At 36.6% G+C, this 16,013-nt stretch overlaps 1 protein-coding gene and 1 long non-coding RNA gene across 2 annotated transcripts in view; one reads left to right on the top strand and one right to left on the bottom strand.

The window, feature by feature from the left end:
* Positions 1 to 1,631: 1,631 nt before the first annotated feature.
* On the bottom strand, positions 1,632 to 5,792 carry LOC127529579 (uncharacterized). Its single transcript, XR_007936199.1, has 3 exons — positions 5,675 to 5,792; positions 2,153 to 2,204; positions 1,632 to 1,732 (listed from the first exon to the last, which is right to left on the bottom strand). It is a non-coding gene; the product is annotated as an uncharacterized LOC127529579 (long non-coding RNA).
* The window catches only part of zgc:195001 (uncharacterized protein LOC567531 homolog), an 83,176-nt gene continuing 69,656 nt past the window's right edge, over positions 2,494 to 16,013 (top strand). Inside the window, exons 1-2 of the mRNA XM_051933560.1 lie at positions 2,494 to 2,632; positions 3,109 to 3,151. Of these exons, the coding sequence (XP_051789520.1) occupies positions 3,118 to 3,151 (34 nt within the window). The 5' untranslated portion in view covers positions 2,494 to 2,632; positions 3,109 to 3,117. The remainder of the gene's footprint in view (positions 2,633 to 3,108; positions 3,152 to 16,013) is intronic.

Below are 16,013 nucleotides of genomic sequence, written 5' to 3'. Positions count from 1 at the left end.
CCAGTGAAGACCTTCATGTTTGTCTAAACAAATGACACATCCTTGGTGCACAATGTGACCTGCACAGGGATAGGAGATTCCATGGCCAGAAATGATAATGGACTATAATGCTACAAAAAGAGGAGTGGAGAATTTAGACAAAACATTACACTGGATGCTGGCCACAGGCAATTTTTTCAACATATTGAACATCTCCTAAAAAATACTTTTGTCATCTGGACAACCTTGAACTGAGACTGGAACAGGGAGAAGGAGACAGAGCCATCTTGGAGGAGCAGGGTAAACCATTGGTGACACCTCACATGCTACTGGGACGACATGTGCCAAAGACCCCAGCATGTACAGCCATTGTGTTAATTCAACAGTCCAATCCACAGAGGAACCAATGACGGCACCTGTAGTGTGTATGCATAGTGAGTGTGTTTGTGTGTCTCACTGAGTGAACTGTACAGTTATTACAGTATTGTGTAGAAAATGAAAATATTAAGTTCTGCTTGATAAACACACAGAATGTGATCTGAGAGTAAAGAGTAAACAAGTTATTTACATTGATTGTTAAAATAAAGTGACCATCTGATTTAAAAAAAAAAGTCCCTCAATAGTACATATGTAGAAAAAATGTAATCATAAATTGAGATTCAACACAATTATCTTTCATGCTTCTCAAAGAGAAATTAAAATACAATGTTTGTAAACTACTGTATTTGTGAAGGACTGAAGTGTGAGGCTATGTAAAACTATCATTGAGTGTACAGTACTTCAGTAATGTGTATAGTGACTTATAAAACCACAATATTACATTATTGCACAGCAGCATCTTCATAATGTCCAAGACCTCAAATCTTTCACAGCTGTACAAAATTATGTTCTGTCCTCCAAGGAAACCCTCAAAAAAAAACACTACATTATTATTTCCAAAAGGAGAAATTTTTACTAATTTTCGTGTTTGTTCTGTGATGAAATATTTTTAAAAATTATTTTAAAAGAACCTTTAGATAGCACTAAGTGGGCTTTAAAAATACTAACATAAGTAAGAAGAACTAATATCAATATTTCAAAATGAGCAGCAGACCCAAAAAAAGACTTGCAGTTAAATTGTTTATTTTCAAAAACTATCCACCATCAAAGGAAAACAGAAAAATCAAAGTATTATAAACTGAAATCAATAGAGTATTAATGCACAATAAAATACAAGTAACAATCAATGTAGCAACAGACAATAATTATACTGATTCATTAAATATGCAGTTTACTTTAAGTTTCATTTTATCCCGACATTCCTGAGTGAAAAGTTCCATATCATCCCTAAACTGAAAAATAAATACAAAGGGTTCTTTTGCCAAAATTAAATCTTCAGTTTCGACTGCATCGATGATGTCCTGGAGAGCTCGGCTTTGGTCCTCCTCCTCCATCTCCAGAAAATGGGGCACAGACACGGCACCTCTGAACAACCGTCTATGTTGGCGCAACCATTTTACTGCAGTGTGGAGGTCCTTTTTTATTAGTGGTTCCTTTAGATAAAAGACCACAAAGAGAATTAAACAAAACATGTTTTTCTACATGCCCATTTAAATAATATTAGATATTAACTGTATACCTCCTCACCTTTAGTGAACGCCTTTGTCCTGTACGAAATATTCACACGTTAGCCACAGAGAAAGAGATAACTTCCAACAGCAAAATTCTCCAATAGAATAAAGCACCAGCACCTCCTGATCAAGGGTAAATCACACTGCCATGCAGAGGGAAAAAAACAAAGAACATTAAAACCAGTAACAGATATTAACAAATAATCAGAGATATAAGAGAAAGCTTACAGCTGTGAAGTCAAATGGCGCATTCAAGACAAGGTGCAGAGCATATTGTGGAGCACACAGAAGAATTATTTCAAATTAATATTTAATCTATTTGCATACAGTACAGTGCACACTCTACTTACTGCAATTTATTTATAGTGGTTCTAAAGTATTCCCAACCTAAAAAATAAGTTTCTTTGATTTTCTCACCATCAACATGAATACTCCACAATCCACTCACCCAACCAACTGCTGTGGAAGATTCCGAAATTGAAATGGATTCATATCACCTACTGCAAGTTACAAAACAATGACCATTACTTGTAGTCCTCTCAATGACATCCCTATAAACTAACCTTGTTTTTAATTAGTATCCATGTGCCTGAAGATATTCGTTTTGTCATGTTACTGTAACAAAAACAAATACCGTATTTTTTGCACCATAAGACGCACTTTTTTTTCCCCAAAAGAAGGTTGGAAATGTCTGTGCGTCTTATGGTGCGAATATTGCATCACAGACCATGATGTGTAATACCTGACAAAAGTCGACATCCAGGGCTAGAGGGCGACAAAACTCACTGTTACGTTACAGGCATTCCCTCTGTGCTTGGAGGAATGTTAGACTCATTGACTCGGCATCTAATCCTTGCGTGTGCGTGAGTTGCGAAATCTAAACAAATATAAACAAAGGCAAGATAGCGTCTACATCTCATGAGGGAGCGAAGCGCATTATCACTGAGTTGGACTCTGGACTCGATAGATTACCAGCCGCTGGACTACTTCAGGCTGTTCTTTCCTGAAGCTGCCTTTCAGCTACTGTCAGACAAGACAAACAGGTATGCAGAGCAATTTTTTGAATCGAGGGCTGTGCTTGCACCGCATTCTCATTTTTCAAACTGGAAACCCACAACAAAACACGAGATGAAGGGCTTTGTGGCATTACAAATATAGATGGGACTAGACTGGCGATATAACTTCAGGGAGCATTGGTCCAAACGAGCTTTGTCCCCTGGTGGCTTTGGACAGGTTATGTCGCGTGATGATAGGTACGTGATGCTGCAAAGTAATTGTGAGCAACTGAGCTTAATAAATTCTGACACTAGCGATGAGGAGTTCTTGGGGTTTCCATAAAACTAGAAGAATGCTTGAACCTTAAAGTCTCTCCTTATTTGTTAATGACAGTGATGATGTTTCTTAATACCGCTGTTGAATTTACATGGTTGAAATATTATTCTGCTATATTTTATTAAACATATTAGTGCACCATTTGGTTCAGAATATTTTTTTTCTTGTTTTCCTCCTCTAAACCTAGGTGCGTCTAATGGTCAGGTGCGTCTTATGGTGCAAAAAATACGGTAAGTCTTTCACATACAAATGTAAATATCCAATATGTGCTGATAATTAGGTAGAGTAAGAAAATCTTGATGTAAGCAGAATACAAGCACAACTTCTTAAAGTAGGCATGTGTTGTTTATCAGTATTAGTGTGACTGCATTTTGCATGTGAATAACTTAAATATTTACAATACACACTTGAATTAATTAAAAAAAATTTGCAATGCTTAGAAACTTAAAACGTAATTAATATCAACCTCATTGTTTTAAATATTACATGTACACATAAATTGGTGATCAAAATTAGAGAACATTTATGAACACTTATTTTTTTCAAATATTGTTAATCTTAACTATGCAAAATGATACAGGTGATCACCAGTACCTATTAATTCAATACGAAATTTGCAGAAAGAAAATAAAAAGAAAGCAAAACAGGGGTGATATATACTGTGCATATTTCCTGGCTCTTGTAAGCTCTTCAGCCACTGTGTTTTGAATTAAATTAAGTCTGTTATCAGCCACAAAGCCTTACGGTGATCCATGTAGAAGTAATAAAAGCACAGATAAGTTATTTAGCATCATGGAATGCTAACATAATCTAAGTTTTGCATTATTTCTTAAGTAAAATGAAGGCTACTCTAGATACATATTTAGTATGTGTATCAAATGAAAGATCATAATTTTCACTGTAGATATACCCAAGTTTAGAAATAGTGTATCTTGAGTGATAGAGGCAGCTTTCGAACCAATGACTAGCACTTCTGTTTTGTTAGATTTCAACAAATGAAAATTTCAAGGAATCTACTTTCTACTAGGTAAACCTGTATTTTAGAACACTGAGATGGTTCATGTAGTTGATCAGATGAATATCATGGTCTATAGCAGGGGTGGGCAGATTCAGTCCTGGAGGGCCGCAGTGGCTGCAGGTTTTTGCTCCAACCCAATTGCTTAATAAGAAGCCCTTATTGCTCAAGTAACACTTCAGCTTCACTTTAGTTGTCTCGCTCGTTAAGATTTTGAACCCTTATTGCTTATTTTAGTCTTAAACAGCTGTAGTCTTGGTTTTTAATTGCTCCTAATTAGCAATAGCAAATAATGACAAAAGAGACCAGCATTTCTCCATTTAGCTTGTTTTCATTTACACCTGTGTGTATTTATCATGCACTATTTGGTTTAATTAAATACTTGGAAGGAAAGTGAAGAGAAAAAAGTGAAGCACTGAGAATTACTCATCTGTTTTAGACTTCAAATCATTTGGATGATATCCTTAGAAAGGAAAATAAATCTAGGATATGAGAATGACCTGACATGGCAGAGTTAAAGCACTAGCAAGCCATGCAATTAAATAATTGACAAGGATTGTTTTTTAATTAAGCAATTGGGTTGGCACAAAAACCTGCAACCCCTGCGGCCCTCCAGGACTGAATCTGCCCACCCCTGGTCTATAGTATCAAATGTGGCACTTACTGTAGATGCTATACTATGGGCCTAAAAATGCAACCATGGTCAGTGGATTGCAAATCATTGAATACTTTGACTAATACAGTACCTGGGTAAAAATGTTACAAGAGATTACTTTTATTTGCAAAAATATAGAGAACCGCTTACCTACACCTTTCTCTAAATTTTAGAAATACAAGAAAGATTAGAAAATTGGTCTATAATTTGATAGATCACAGTTAAAAAGATTTTTTTTACCTTAAGAAGAGGTTATTAGCCAGTATAAATAATGTAGATACATATCCAAGATTTAAAAACTAATTTATAATACTTAAATGTGGCTTACCAGAGAGAAAGTAAAAGATCTTTATCAAATGTAGTAAAAAAATGAAGGAAGATTTAGACTTGTTAACTACTGCACCAAATTCTGAACATTCAATTTGGGCAAAGGGTTTTAATTTCACAGCTTTCTTAAAAACAACATCATTTGACACTACTTCACTGGCTAAATAAGAAAACATAATTTATTATAAAGTGGTGTAGAATTTTGAAGCTTATCCCTAGATTACTTTCTCATTTAAAGACGTAATGTTCACTTCTTAACCGAACAGGAATATGTCTATTGTTTCATTTTCATTTAAAAAAGTCGCGCCCACCCCCCAAAAAAGAAAAGAATTAAAAGTTAAATAAACACTACGTTAACATTCGTTAGGAAATGAATGGATGGATGGCTGGATGAATACAATTTATAAAATATATAACACACAATAAAACGGAACTTAAAAGATCTTAATTTAAGTTAAATATCGTCTTAAAATACTGGGAATTTTCCGTTCATCAAGAACATAGACTGAACTTTGGGCAAAATGCATTTTTATCGTATTTTGCTGACAATGCAACATTAAGTGTCGATTTCCCCAGTTTTTATGAGGCAAACCACCGTAACCAGTGTTGCAGTCATTAACAATTAACTCGCCTGCCAAAGATTACATACATGTAAACGTAACGTTAACTTTTTAAACTGTTTTGAAAAACGTTTTGCAAAATATACAGTTTTATAATTATAGTTAAGAATAACAGGAATAATAATAATAACAATACCGTGCTGTTTTCTGTCATATTTTGTTTGTGCTCGAAAATGCTGCGCTCGTGCTAAAAACCAAGACTTGTGTTCGATAAATGGAGGTGTTGTTTTCGGCTTGCCTACAAATGGTAACGTCACTTCCGGGTCTAAAACTGCGGGTCTGAAACTGCGGTGACGTATGGTGCTGTGGCTCTGCAAGTGGATGCTTCTCGCATTTCTCGATTCCTATTCATTCTCTTCCATGTCATGCACTATACTGGCCTGCTGAGCGTGATACAGCCAACAAGTACTCGAGGTGCTGCCACAACAGCAAAGTAGCTTTACCACCTTTGCGGGAGCCACCTGTGTCTTTACAACAGCTTCTTACACAGCAAACATCAGAAGCTAAAAATTATTGTGAACACATTTGAGAATACAACTCTTCTCTAGCGTTTGCTTCCATATATGCATAGATAACTCAACCTCCTGGCCATGGACCATACTGTTTTAAAATACACGGACAAATTTATCACCAAATCTCTCCACTATACGCTAAAACTTCTACCTCTCCAGGATATGGACAGTTGTATGTTTTTGACACAGCGCAAGCTACTGAAGTACGCTTACAAAATAAAGCAAACTCTGCATGCAGCAAAAATGTACTTCTCTAGCTAGATTCCATGCTCAGAACCATCAACCCCTTCGCTAAATCATACAAACACATGCATGAAATCGCTCAGTCCAATCCATTAGCATCTGTACGAATGGTTTTCAAGGAAGACCCTGGGCAGGATTTACGACGGTACAATGCCCCGACATGTCACACCGATGTTGCAGTGATTTTCGTCAGAGAAGATGGTGAACCGCCTGACGAAAGGGATATTTGCATCTATCCCATAGGCAACTCCTGTAAACAGATTTCCATGATCAATATGAATTGCGATCCTATGGTTTACCCACTTTTATTCCCTTACGGAGACATTGGCTGGCACAAAGATTTACATGTTCCCGATAAAAGAACCGCCAAGCGAATAAGGCTTACTCAATGCCAATTTTACGCTTATAGATTGACAATGAGGAATACATTTAGTATTTTGCACTCCAGCGGCAAACTATTCCAACAGTACGTTGTAAATGCATATGTTAAAACAGAGAGCGTGCGTCTCAACTATCTCAGATTACATCAACAAGATCTGCGCGTGGAACTATCAGACGCACTGCAAGCAAACGCTGAAAATCACAACGTACGTGTAGGCAAAATGATCATATTACCGTCCACATTTCCAGGAAGTCCAAGATACATGCAACAAAACTATCAGGATGCCATGGCCATAGTATGTAAATTCGGAAAGACTGATTTATTTATCACTTTCACATGTAATCCTACTTGGCCGGAAATTCTACATGCACACTGCGCCTTTCAAGAAGTTTTTATTTCTTCTTGATTTCTGAATTACTTTCTCACTGTTTTTCGTTCCTATTCTTACACCACCATATGCTACGGCGGCCGTCGGCTAGTATATATTAATCAGTAAGTTAGTAAAAGACTAACTTGGAATCTTACAAATTAAAAGTGTAAATTTTTAGGAGAGAATCCTTGTTCTGGTATGCTAATGAATGTGAGGTTGATAATGCCTATTGAATTCTGAGTTAATTCCATAGAAAAGCAGAAGTAACCCCAGGCACTAATTCAGAGTTTGTATATCACACCCCATTTGACGACCTTGACACACTTTTAACATTTTGGCTAGTTGTAAGATCTTTGGTCATAACAGTTCAGTTTGGCTAATACAGGTCCATAGGGTTTGAGTTGTCTCAGAAGACAAGCAAAAGGAACAGAAGTGGGTCTGAGGAAAAACCTTATAAAGTACTGTATACGCTTTTAAATTCTTTGATAGTTAAAATAATTAAACATTTTGCAGGGTAGCCTGATAGTATGAATTTATGATGGACCAGTTTTAGGACAAAAGGATGTCAATGCATTTTAGTTTTAGGTTTGCTACTGGTTACTGACTAAATAAAGTAAATTCTTCAGTAAATATGAAATACAAAATACACTGAAAGTAGGAACTTTTGTTGAGTTGTGTTCTTTCATATATTTAAACAATTAATATCCCTTTATTCTTATTATGAAGTAATTTGTATGTGAATTATACCCAGTTGATGTGTTTATTTGCTGTTTTGCCTTGAAGAAGAGATGTCAATGTCTCTAAGAGAGAGATGAGTGCTGGGTCACATTTGGCAAACGCATTGATGACAGTAAGAACTTGAGAATATTTAATGAAGAACAATAGTTTTAGAGATGTTGGGAATGTAGTCAGAGAAAAAGGCATCATCATCAGTGAGAGTCAAGTTTATATGAATAAGTAAACTTGTTAACTATGATGTCCATGGAATGATGCATTGCAAAACAGACATGCAACCCTAGATCATTTGTTTGAAATTGTCAATCTATGATGTGAGCAATAATTGCATTAACAATGGCCTATCAATCATTTCACAGAGAGGGTTACTGTGGCAAGTTTGTAATACATAAACTTCTCATTATACCTAAAATGCTCTTTTAAGGTTAAAGTGGTCCAAAGAACCTATACACAACTCTGCTGAGCAATCTGAAAAAAATGACCGCTTTTCTCATTATTCTGAACAAGAATAGGTACAGTAAAAAATATATCTTCAAGGCAAATCCTTATTTCTCACAGTAAAGCTTCTGGTGGTGGTTTAGTGGAAACAGTAAATGCCAATCAGTAAAACACAGCTGTAAGAGATCATAAGCATCATCTTATTGAAATCGATTCATTGCCTAATTTAATTTCTTTAGAATATATTAAACTTAATATTGCTTCCAAATTTGAATGTAAATTAAAATAAAAAATGATTAAATAGGACATTCTGCAGCCTTTAACTGCCATTATCAAGAAACCAAATAATGGAATTTATCATGGAGGAAATGTATCATACATCTCCAGTGTATTCCAAGTTAGTTGTGTAATCAACTACCTGTGGCCCTTTAATGTATTGATTTAATGTATGAAGGCATGTCAATTACAATAACCCATAACTTCTCGAGGATAACACCAAGATACCTACCTGTTAGACATTTTATTATATAAATTAAATTTGTACACTGTGTCAAACCAAAGATACCAAATCAACAAACATTGGACTTTTGTTCTCTTGTAATATTGTCCAACAAAACTGATTTGTTTTACTGATTTTATGGATTAAAATCTGGAAGCAGGATAAGAGAGTTTAGATTTAGGGGGCACTGATTAAACTGTATACACAGAGTCATCAATGCAATGAGCTGAACCTGAATTAAAGGGATAATCATCATAGTACATGAACAAAATGCAGGAGTTATTCAGGACTGAGAGATCAAGAACCACAAACTAAATTTACATAAAAACATGGATCACATACTGTATATACAGTATATTTAATCCACCAAAACTAGGTGTAAAATGAAAAATTACATAAATAACCATTCATAGCAGGATTAAGAGATATAAATCTATTATCGAAATGATTACATTCACAGCCTGAGGCTTTGGTATTACTGCAATAACAGAATGTAATAAGATACACAGAGATGTTGCAAGCAGCAGATGACAGAGACAATTTCAACTCTGATGGAAGATAATTTGCTTGGTGATGACAGGATATACAGATGGTCAGAAGGAATAATATCATAGATAGAAAAAAACATACTTGCAAAAGGGCCTAAACCTGTTGTATCAGGCAGTAAAAAAATTGGTTTATCGAGTTGAAAAAAGAACTAATGGATCAGTTGTTTCAAAAATTTATTTTAATTGTTGACACACTGCACAACACATGGAACATCTTAAATTAGACTTAATTAGGCAAATTTGAGCACCCCCTCATTGAAAGATTTATTTATGAAAATGGTTAACTTAAAAAATAAAAGCTTAGAAATAACTTCAACCTGATGATAGTAACAATAAATTTAATAAACCAGAGCATGTGAGATTTTAGATTGAGCATGCCATCTCTAGCTTCTACTATCTGAGTGAATTTACAGTAAATTAATGATAAGCCAAATTACCAAAAATATGACTTGGATTATTTGCACGGGTTATCTAAGTATTATAATTACATTTTAATTAAAGGTATCTTCCTTTAAAATGGCTATTCTTAGGTCATTATTAAAGACATCTGATTTATAGTAATACTGTATATTTCTAAGACTTACAGGCTGACATCAAATATACCAGTTCTCTAATGGTTCTAAACAAATTCAAATCATATTATGTGATATCATCTACTGTTTAATTCTACTCCGTACTTCTAAAATTTTTATTTTTATACTGTATTGAGGATTTGTTCTGTTCTGTGTATTGTATTGTATTGACCCCCTTCTTTTTGACACCCACTGCATGCCCAACCTACCTGGCGCAAGCCACCACCAAAAGGACACCGGAAAAGGAAACAGAAGAGAGAGTAGGGGTTAGTACAGATTTTAGAGCCACCATGAATAGCTATTATAATGAATTGGATATACAGAGTATCAGGATTTTAATTACAGTGAAGTTATGAGAAGGCCATGTTAAAATAATGTGTTTTCAGCAGTTTTTTAAAGTGCTCCACTGTATTAGCCTGGTGAATTCCTATTGGCAGGCTATTCCAGATTTTAGGTGCATAACAGCAGAAGGCCGCTTCACCACTTCTTTTAAATTTTGCTCTTGGAATTCTAAGGAGACACTCATTTGAGGATCTGAGGTTACGATTTGGAATATAAGGTGTCAGACATTCCGATATATAAGATGGGGTGAGATTATTTAAGGTTTTATAAACCATAAGCAGAATTTTAAAGTCAATCCTGAATGACACAGGTAACCAGTGTAGTGACATCAAAACTGGAGAAATGTGCTCAGATTTTCTTTTCCTGGTTAGGATTCTAGTAGCTGCATTCTGCACTAGTTGCAAACGATTTATGTCTTTTTTGGGTAGTCCTAAGAGGAGTGTGTTACAGTAATCTAGTCGACTGAAAACAAAAGCGTGAACTAATTTCTCAGCATCTTTCAATGATATAAGAGGTCTAACTTTTGCTATGTTTCTTAAGTGAAAAAATGCTGTCCTAGTGATCTGATTAATATGCGATTTAAAATTTAGATTACAGTCAACAGTTACCCCTAAGCTTTTTACCTCCGTCTTGACTTTTAATCCTAATATATCCAGTTTATTTCTAATAGCCTCATTGTATCCATTATTGCCAATCACTAAGATTTCAGTTTTCTCTTTATTTAACTTGAGAAAGTTACTATTCATCCATTCTGAGATACAAGTTAGACATTGTGTTAGTGAATCAAGAGAATCGGGGTCATCAGGAGCTATTGATAAATACAGCTGTGGTAGCTCACATTGTGCCCTGAGATAATCTGACCTAACGGAAGCATGTAGATTGAGAAGAGCAGTGGACCCAGGATAGAGCCTTGTGGAACACCATATAGGATATCATATGTCTTTGAGTTGTAATTAACACAACTAACAAAGAATTTTCTCCCTGCCAGGTAGGATTCAAACCAATTTAAGACACTGCCAGAGAGGCCCACCCATTGACTAAGGTGATTTCTAAGAATATTATGATCAATGGTGTCAAATGCAGCACTCAGATCTAAGAGGATGAGAACAGATATATGGCCTCTGTCTGCATTTACCCGCAAGTCATTTACTACTTTAACAAGTGCAGTTTCTGTGCTATGATTTGTTCTAAAACGTGACTGAAATTTATCAAGAATAGCATGTTTATTGAGGTGGTCATTTAACTGCATAATGACTGCCTTCTCTAGAATTTTACTTAAGAAAGGCAGGTTAGAGATGGGTCTAAAATTTTCAAGAGTCGAGGGGTCGAGATTATTTTTCTTAAGTAGGGGTTTAACTACAGCAGTCTTAAGACAGTCTGGGAATACCCCAGTATCTAATGATGAATTTACTATGTCAATAACATTATCAATTAGCATGCCCGATTCTTCTTTGAAAAATTTGTTGGTATTGGGTCAAGGACGCAGGTTGAGGGTTTCAGTTGAGAAAAAAAAGGTTATTTCTTTAAATAAACACCCCATTCACAAATCGTTCATTTGGAAGAAATAAAGAAGATGAGATTACACACAGATTTTTTCTCGCTGTCATTATGACAAATGGAGTTGGCTAACTGGATATGGTTTAATAATGCCCTTTTTTTGCTTTCCCTGTTTGCTGTTTCAGAGTGTCTGTACCAAAGCGTTGTGGACAATGACAGGGGTAAGAGACCTAAAACATCTTTTTGAAAAATGCAGGTGCCATTAAATTAGCCACAGTCATCTAGACTAGTGTTTATCAAGTAGTGTGCAGTGGCACAGTGGCACGCCGTGAAAATTACTTGACTGTGCCATAGAAATAATAGTGTAGCGCACTTCAGTCTGAACCTGAGAGGGACATACTCTGCTGGTGGTCAGACCTGTCTGAGGAGAATAGGACTACCTGGAGACCTTTGGATGTGTCTCCTGGTTGTTAGAATCCATCTGCCTTGGGTGTGTGGTCACCAGCGAGCCTCACAGGGCTGGTGGATAGTGGACATACGAGTGCACCTCTGAGACAGAAAGGGGTGAGCAAAGGGGTGAAGCAGCTTGGTGCCATGTCTGTGAACACTGATCTCGGAGCTCCTTTTTACCGGCTTCTCAGTTGACCAAGTGTATGAGGTATACTGTATACAGTGGTGTGAAAAACTATTTGCCCCCTTCCTGATTTCTTATTCTTTTGCATGTTTGTCACACAAAATGTTTCTGATCATCAAACACATTTAACCATTAGTCAAATATAACACAAGTAAACACAAAATGCAGTTTGTAAATGGTGGTTTTTATTATTTAGGGAGAAAAAAAAATCCAAACCTACATGGCCCTGTGTGAAAAAGTAATTGCCCCCTGAACCTAATAACTGGTTGGGCCACCCTTAGCAGCAATAACTGCAATCAAGCGTTTGCGATAACTTGCAATGAGTCTTTTACAGCGCTCTGGAGGAATTTTGGCCCACTCATCTTTGCAAAATTGTTGTAATTCAGCTTTATTTGAGGGTTTTCTAGCATGAACCGCCTTTTTAAGGTCATGCCATAGCATCTCAATTGGATTCAGGTCAGGACTTTGACTAGGCCACTCCAAAGTCTTCATTTTGTTTTTCTTCAGCCATTCAGAGGTGGATTTGCTGGTGTGTTTTGGGTCATTGTCCTGTTGCAGCACCCAAGATTGCTTCAGCTTGAGTTGACGAACAGATGGCCGGACATTCTCCTTCAGGATTTTTTGGTAGACAGTAGAATTCATGGTTCCATCTATCACAGCAAGCCTTCCAGGTCCTGAAGCAGCAAAACAACCCCAGACCATCACACTACCACCACCATATTTTACTGTTGGTATGATGTTCTTTTTTTGAAATGCTGTGTTCCTTTTACGCCAGATATAACGGGACATTTGCCTTCCAAAAAGTTCAACTTTTGTCTCATCAGTCCACAAGGTATTTTCCCAAAAGTCTTGGCAATCATTGAGATGTTTCTTAGCAAAATTGAGACGAGCCCTAATGTTCTTTTTGCTTAACAGTGGTTTGCGTCTTGGACATCTGCCATGCAGGCCGTTTTTGCCCAGTCTCTTTCTTATGGTGGAGTCGTGAACACTGACCTTAATTGAGGCAAGTGAGGCCTGCAGTTCTTTAGACGTTGTCCTGGGGTCTTTTGTGACCTCTCGGATGAGTCGTCTCTGCGCTCTTGGGGTAATTTTGGTCAGCCGGCCACTCCTGGGAAGGTTCACCACTGTTCCATGTTTTTGCCATTTGTGGATAATGGCTTTCACTGTGGTTCGCTGGAGTCCCAAAGCTTTAGAAATGGCTTTATAACCTTTACCAGACTGATAGATCTCAATTACTTCTGTTCTCATTTGTTCCTGAATTTCTTTGGATCTTGGCATGATGTCTAGCTTTTGAGGTGCTTTTGGTCTACTTCTCTGTGTCAGGCAGCTCCTATTTAAGTGATTTCTTGATTGAAACAGGTGTGGCAGTAATCAGGCCTGGGGTGGCTACGGAAATTGAACTCAGGTGTGATACACCACAGTTAGGTTATTTTTTAACAAGGGGGCAATTACTTTTTCACACAGGGCCATGTAGGTTTGGATTTTTTTTCTCCCTAAATAATAAAAACCATCATTTAAAAACTGCATTTTGTGTTTACTTGTGTTATATTTGACTAATGGTTAAATGTGTTTGATGATCAGAAACATTTTGTGTGACAAACATGCAAAAGAATAAGAAATCAGGAAGGGGGCAAATAGTTTTTCACACCACTGTATGTGTTATGGTTAGTAAGTGTCATGCCTTGGGATGATTTTAGTTACAAAAAGTGTGCCACTACAGAAAAGAAAGATTGATAAACATTGATCTAGACAAGAGCATGAGGCTAAATTTATTTGGCAGGCTTAGTGAAATGAGTTAGTTTAGGTAGAAAGCAATTGAAAATTGTTCAGGCCTGAAGGAAAGGAGGGTGGAATTTATGTTCAATGAAATATACAGTAGGTATCCTGACCATAAAAACAGAATAAGATTTAGGTTGGACTTTTTGGGGTTGGGGTCAAGTTATGTTTTAAGATGTGGAGGTCAGTGGAACTTACGATGTAAGGTAAGGTAAAACCTGAGAAACTTTCATAGGACTGGGCAGACTGGAAGCAAGTGCTGGGGTGGGAATGAGTCTCTGGGTGTGGTAAATGATAAACTGGAATGTAAGACTTGAGAAAAATTAGAGGACTAGTGATTGTATACGTGGATTTATAGAATACAGGAGAAATGTCCAAGTACTAGGCACTCTATTAGAAGAGTGCAGAATAAGATTAGAATTGGATTTATGCTATGGATGTGTTATAGGACAGACAGAAGTCCATGTTATTGGAAGATTACGGAGGTGGTGGTACAGACATTATGGTGTAGGTTTTTCCAGAATGGGGAACTTTGCAAACTTCCAGAGGATTGGCAATTTAGAGACTTGTGTAGTATAAAATTTGGGCAGAAGGTTCACCTGTTCCTTTCTTCATCTGTAGGGCAAGTTATGGGAAGAATAAGGGGAGTGTGGATATCAAGGACTGAAGTTTTGCAACACAGAAGAAATTGGAAAGCTGGCATCAGATTGGGCACATGGTGGAAAGGGTATAATACATTTTAGCCTTGATTTGTCCTATGGGTCTGGTACTGGACAGGGTAAGATGTGCAATGAAATTATGATGAGGACCACGAGAGCATGTGGAATGACTAGCTAGATATAAAGATAAAAAAGGCACTATATAATAGATAAGTGCCGCTTCAGTTTGTTCCCCCAAAAACAGCGCCCCCACCCAAATTTTTTTCACCAGCTGCCACTGAATGAAACATAGTACATTTTTCATTGTTTTACTTTGTCCACTTACTGATTTGATTGAAAAAAAATGTTGGCCTTTGGTGATCAAGAAGTCCCACCAGCTATGACTTTAAAAGTGTCATAATTTCCTAATTTTCCATCTTTCAAATCTCAGAAATTTGCTTCTGCAAACTTTCCTATAATCTATTTATCTATCTAAATGTGGCAGATGAACATTATAAACAACCTGTTCTTAAACTTCTGCTATCCCATAGACACTAGCTGTATCAGTTTTACAAAATGTACTTGACTTTGTATTTCATCTACAATTGTACTTTTCAATAGTATCATTGGTGGCAACACAGGCAGCTATCACATTTACTTCAAAAACTTCAAAAGTTTCTGGTTTATGTTGCCAATGACATTCCCCAGGACAATAAGTAATGACGAGAGATATGAGTCCTCATACACATAAAATCATTCTCTTATCTTCATCCACAAATCTGCACTGTTGATTTATTCAGCCATGGTTTCTGCTAAGCTTAGACCATTGCTTCCTACTAAAGCCAAGCAGTATCTGTGATAAGAGCAGGTGTCACTCAGAGGGCAGCAGTACTACTCTCATTGATGCAAGACACCCGGTCCCCTTAGGAACACATTGGAATTGTAAGAATTATATCCATGCTTCTATACTGATGTTAAAGGATAGATTTGGTATTTTTCTAAATGGAATTTAATTTCTTCACAAGAATTGAATATATGCATTTGCTAAATGAAACTGTGTTCAAAAATCCAGCATTTTTTGTAAATTAAAAAAAATGATTTGGCTGCACTAGTGCTTTACATTGGAATTAACAGGATAAAGCAAGAAAACAAAAGGCCTTGGACCTACTAAATTTGTCTATTTTCAAGCCAAGACAGATGTTGACTATCGTTCTACATCTTGCATCCATCCATCCATCCATTGTCTCCCGCTTATCCGAGGTCGGGTCGCGGGGGCAGCAGCTTGAGCA

The sequence above is a fragment of the Erpetoichthys calabaricus genome, chromosome 11 (genome assembly GCF_900747795.2).
Source record: "Erpetoichthys calabaricus chromosome 11, fErpCal1.3, whole genome shotgun sequence".
NCBI lineage: Eukaryota > Metazoa > Chordata > Cladistia > Polypteriformes > Polypteridae > Erpetoichthys > Erpetoichthys calabaricus.
This window is presented reverse-complemented; position numbering and strand designations above follow the sequence as displayed.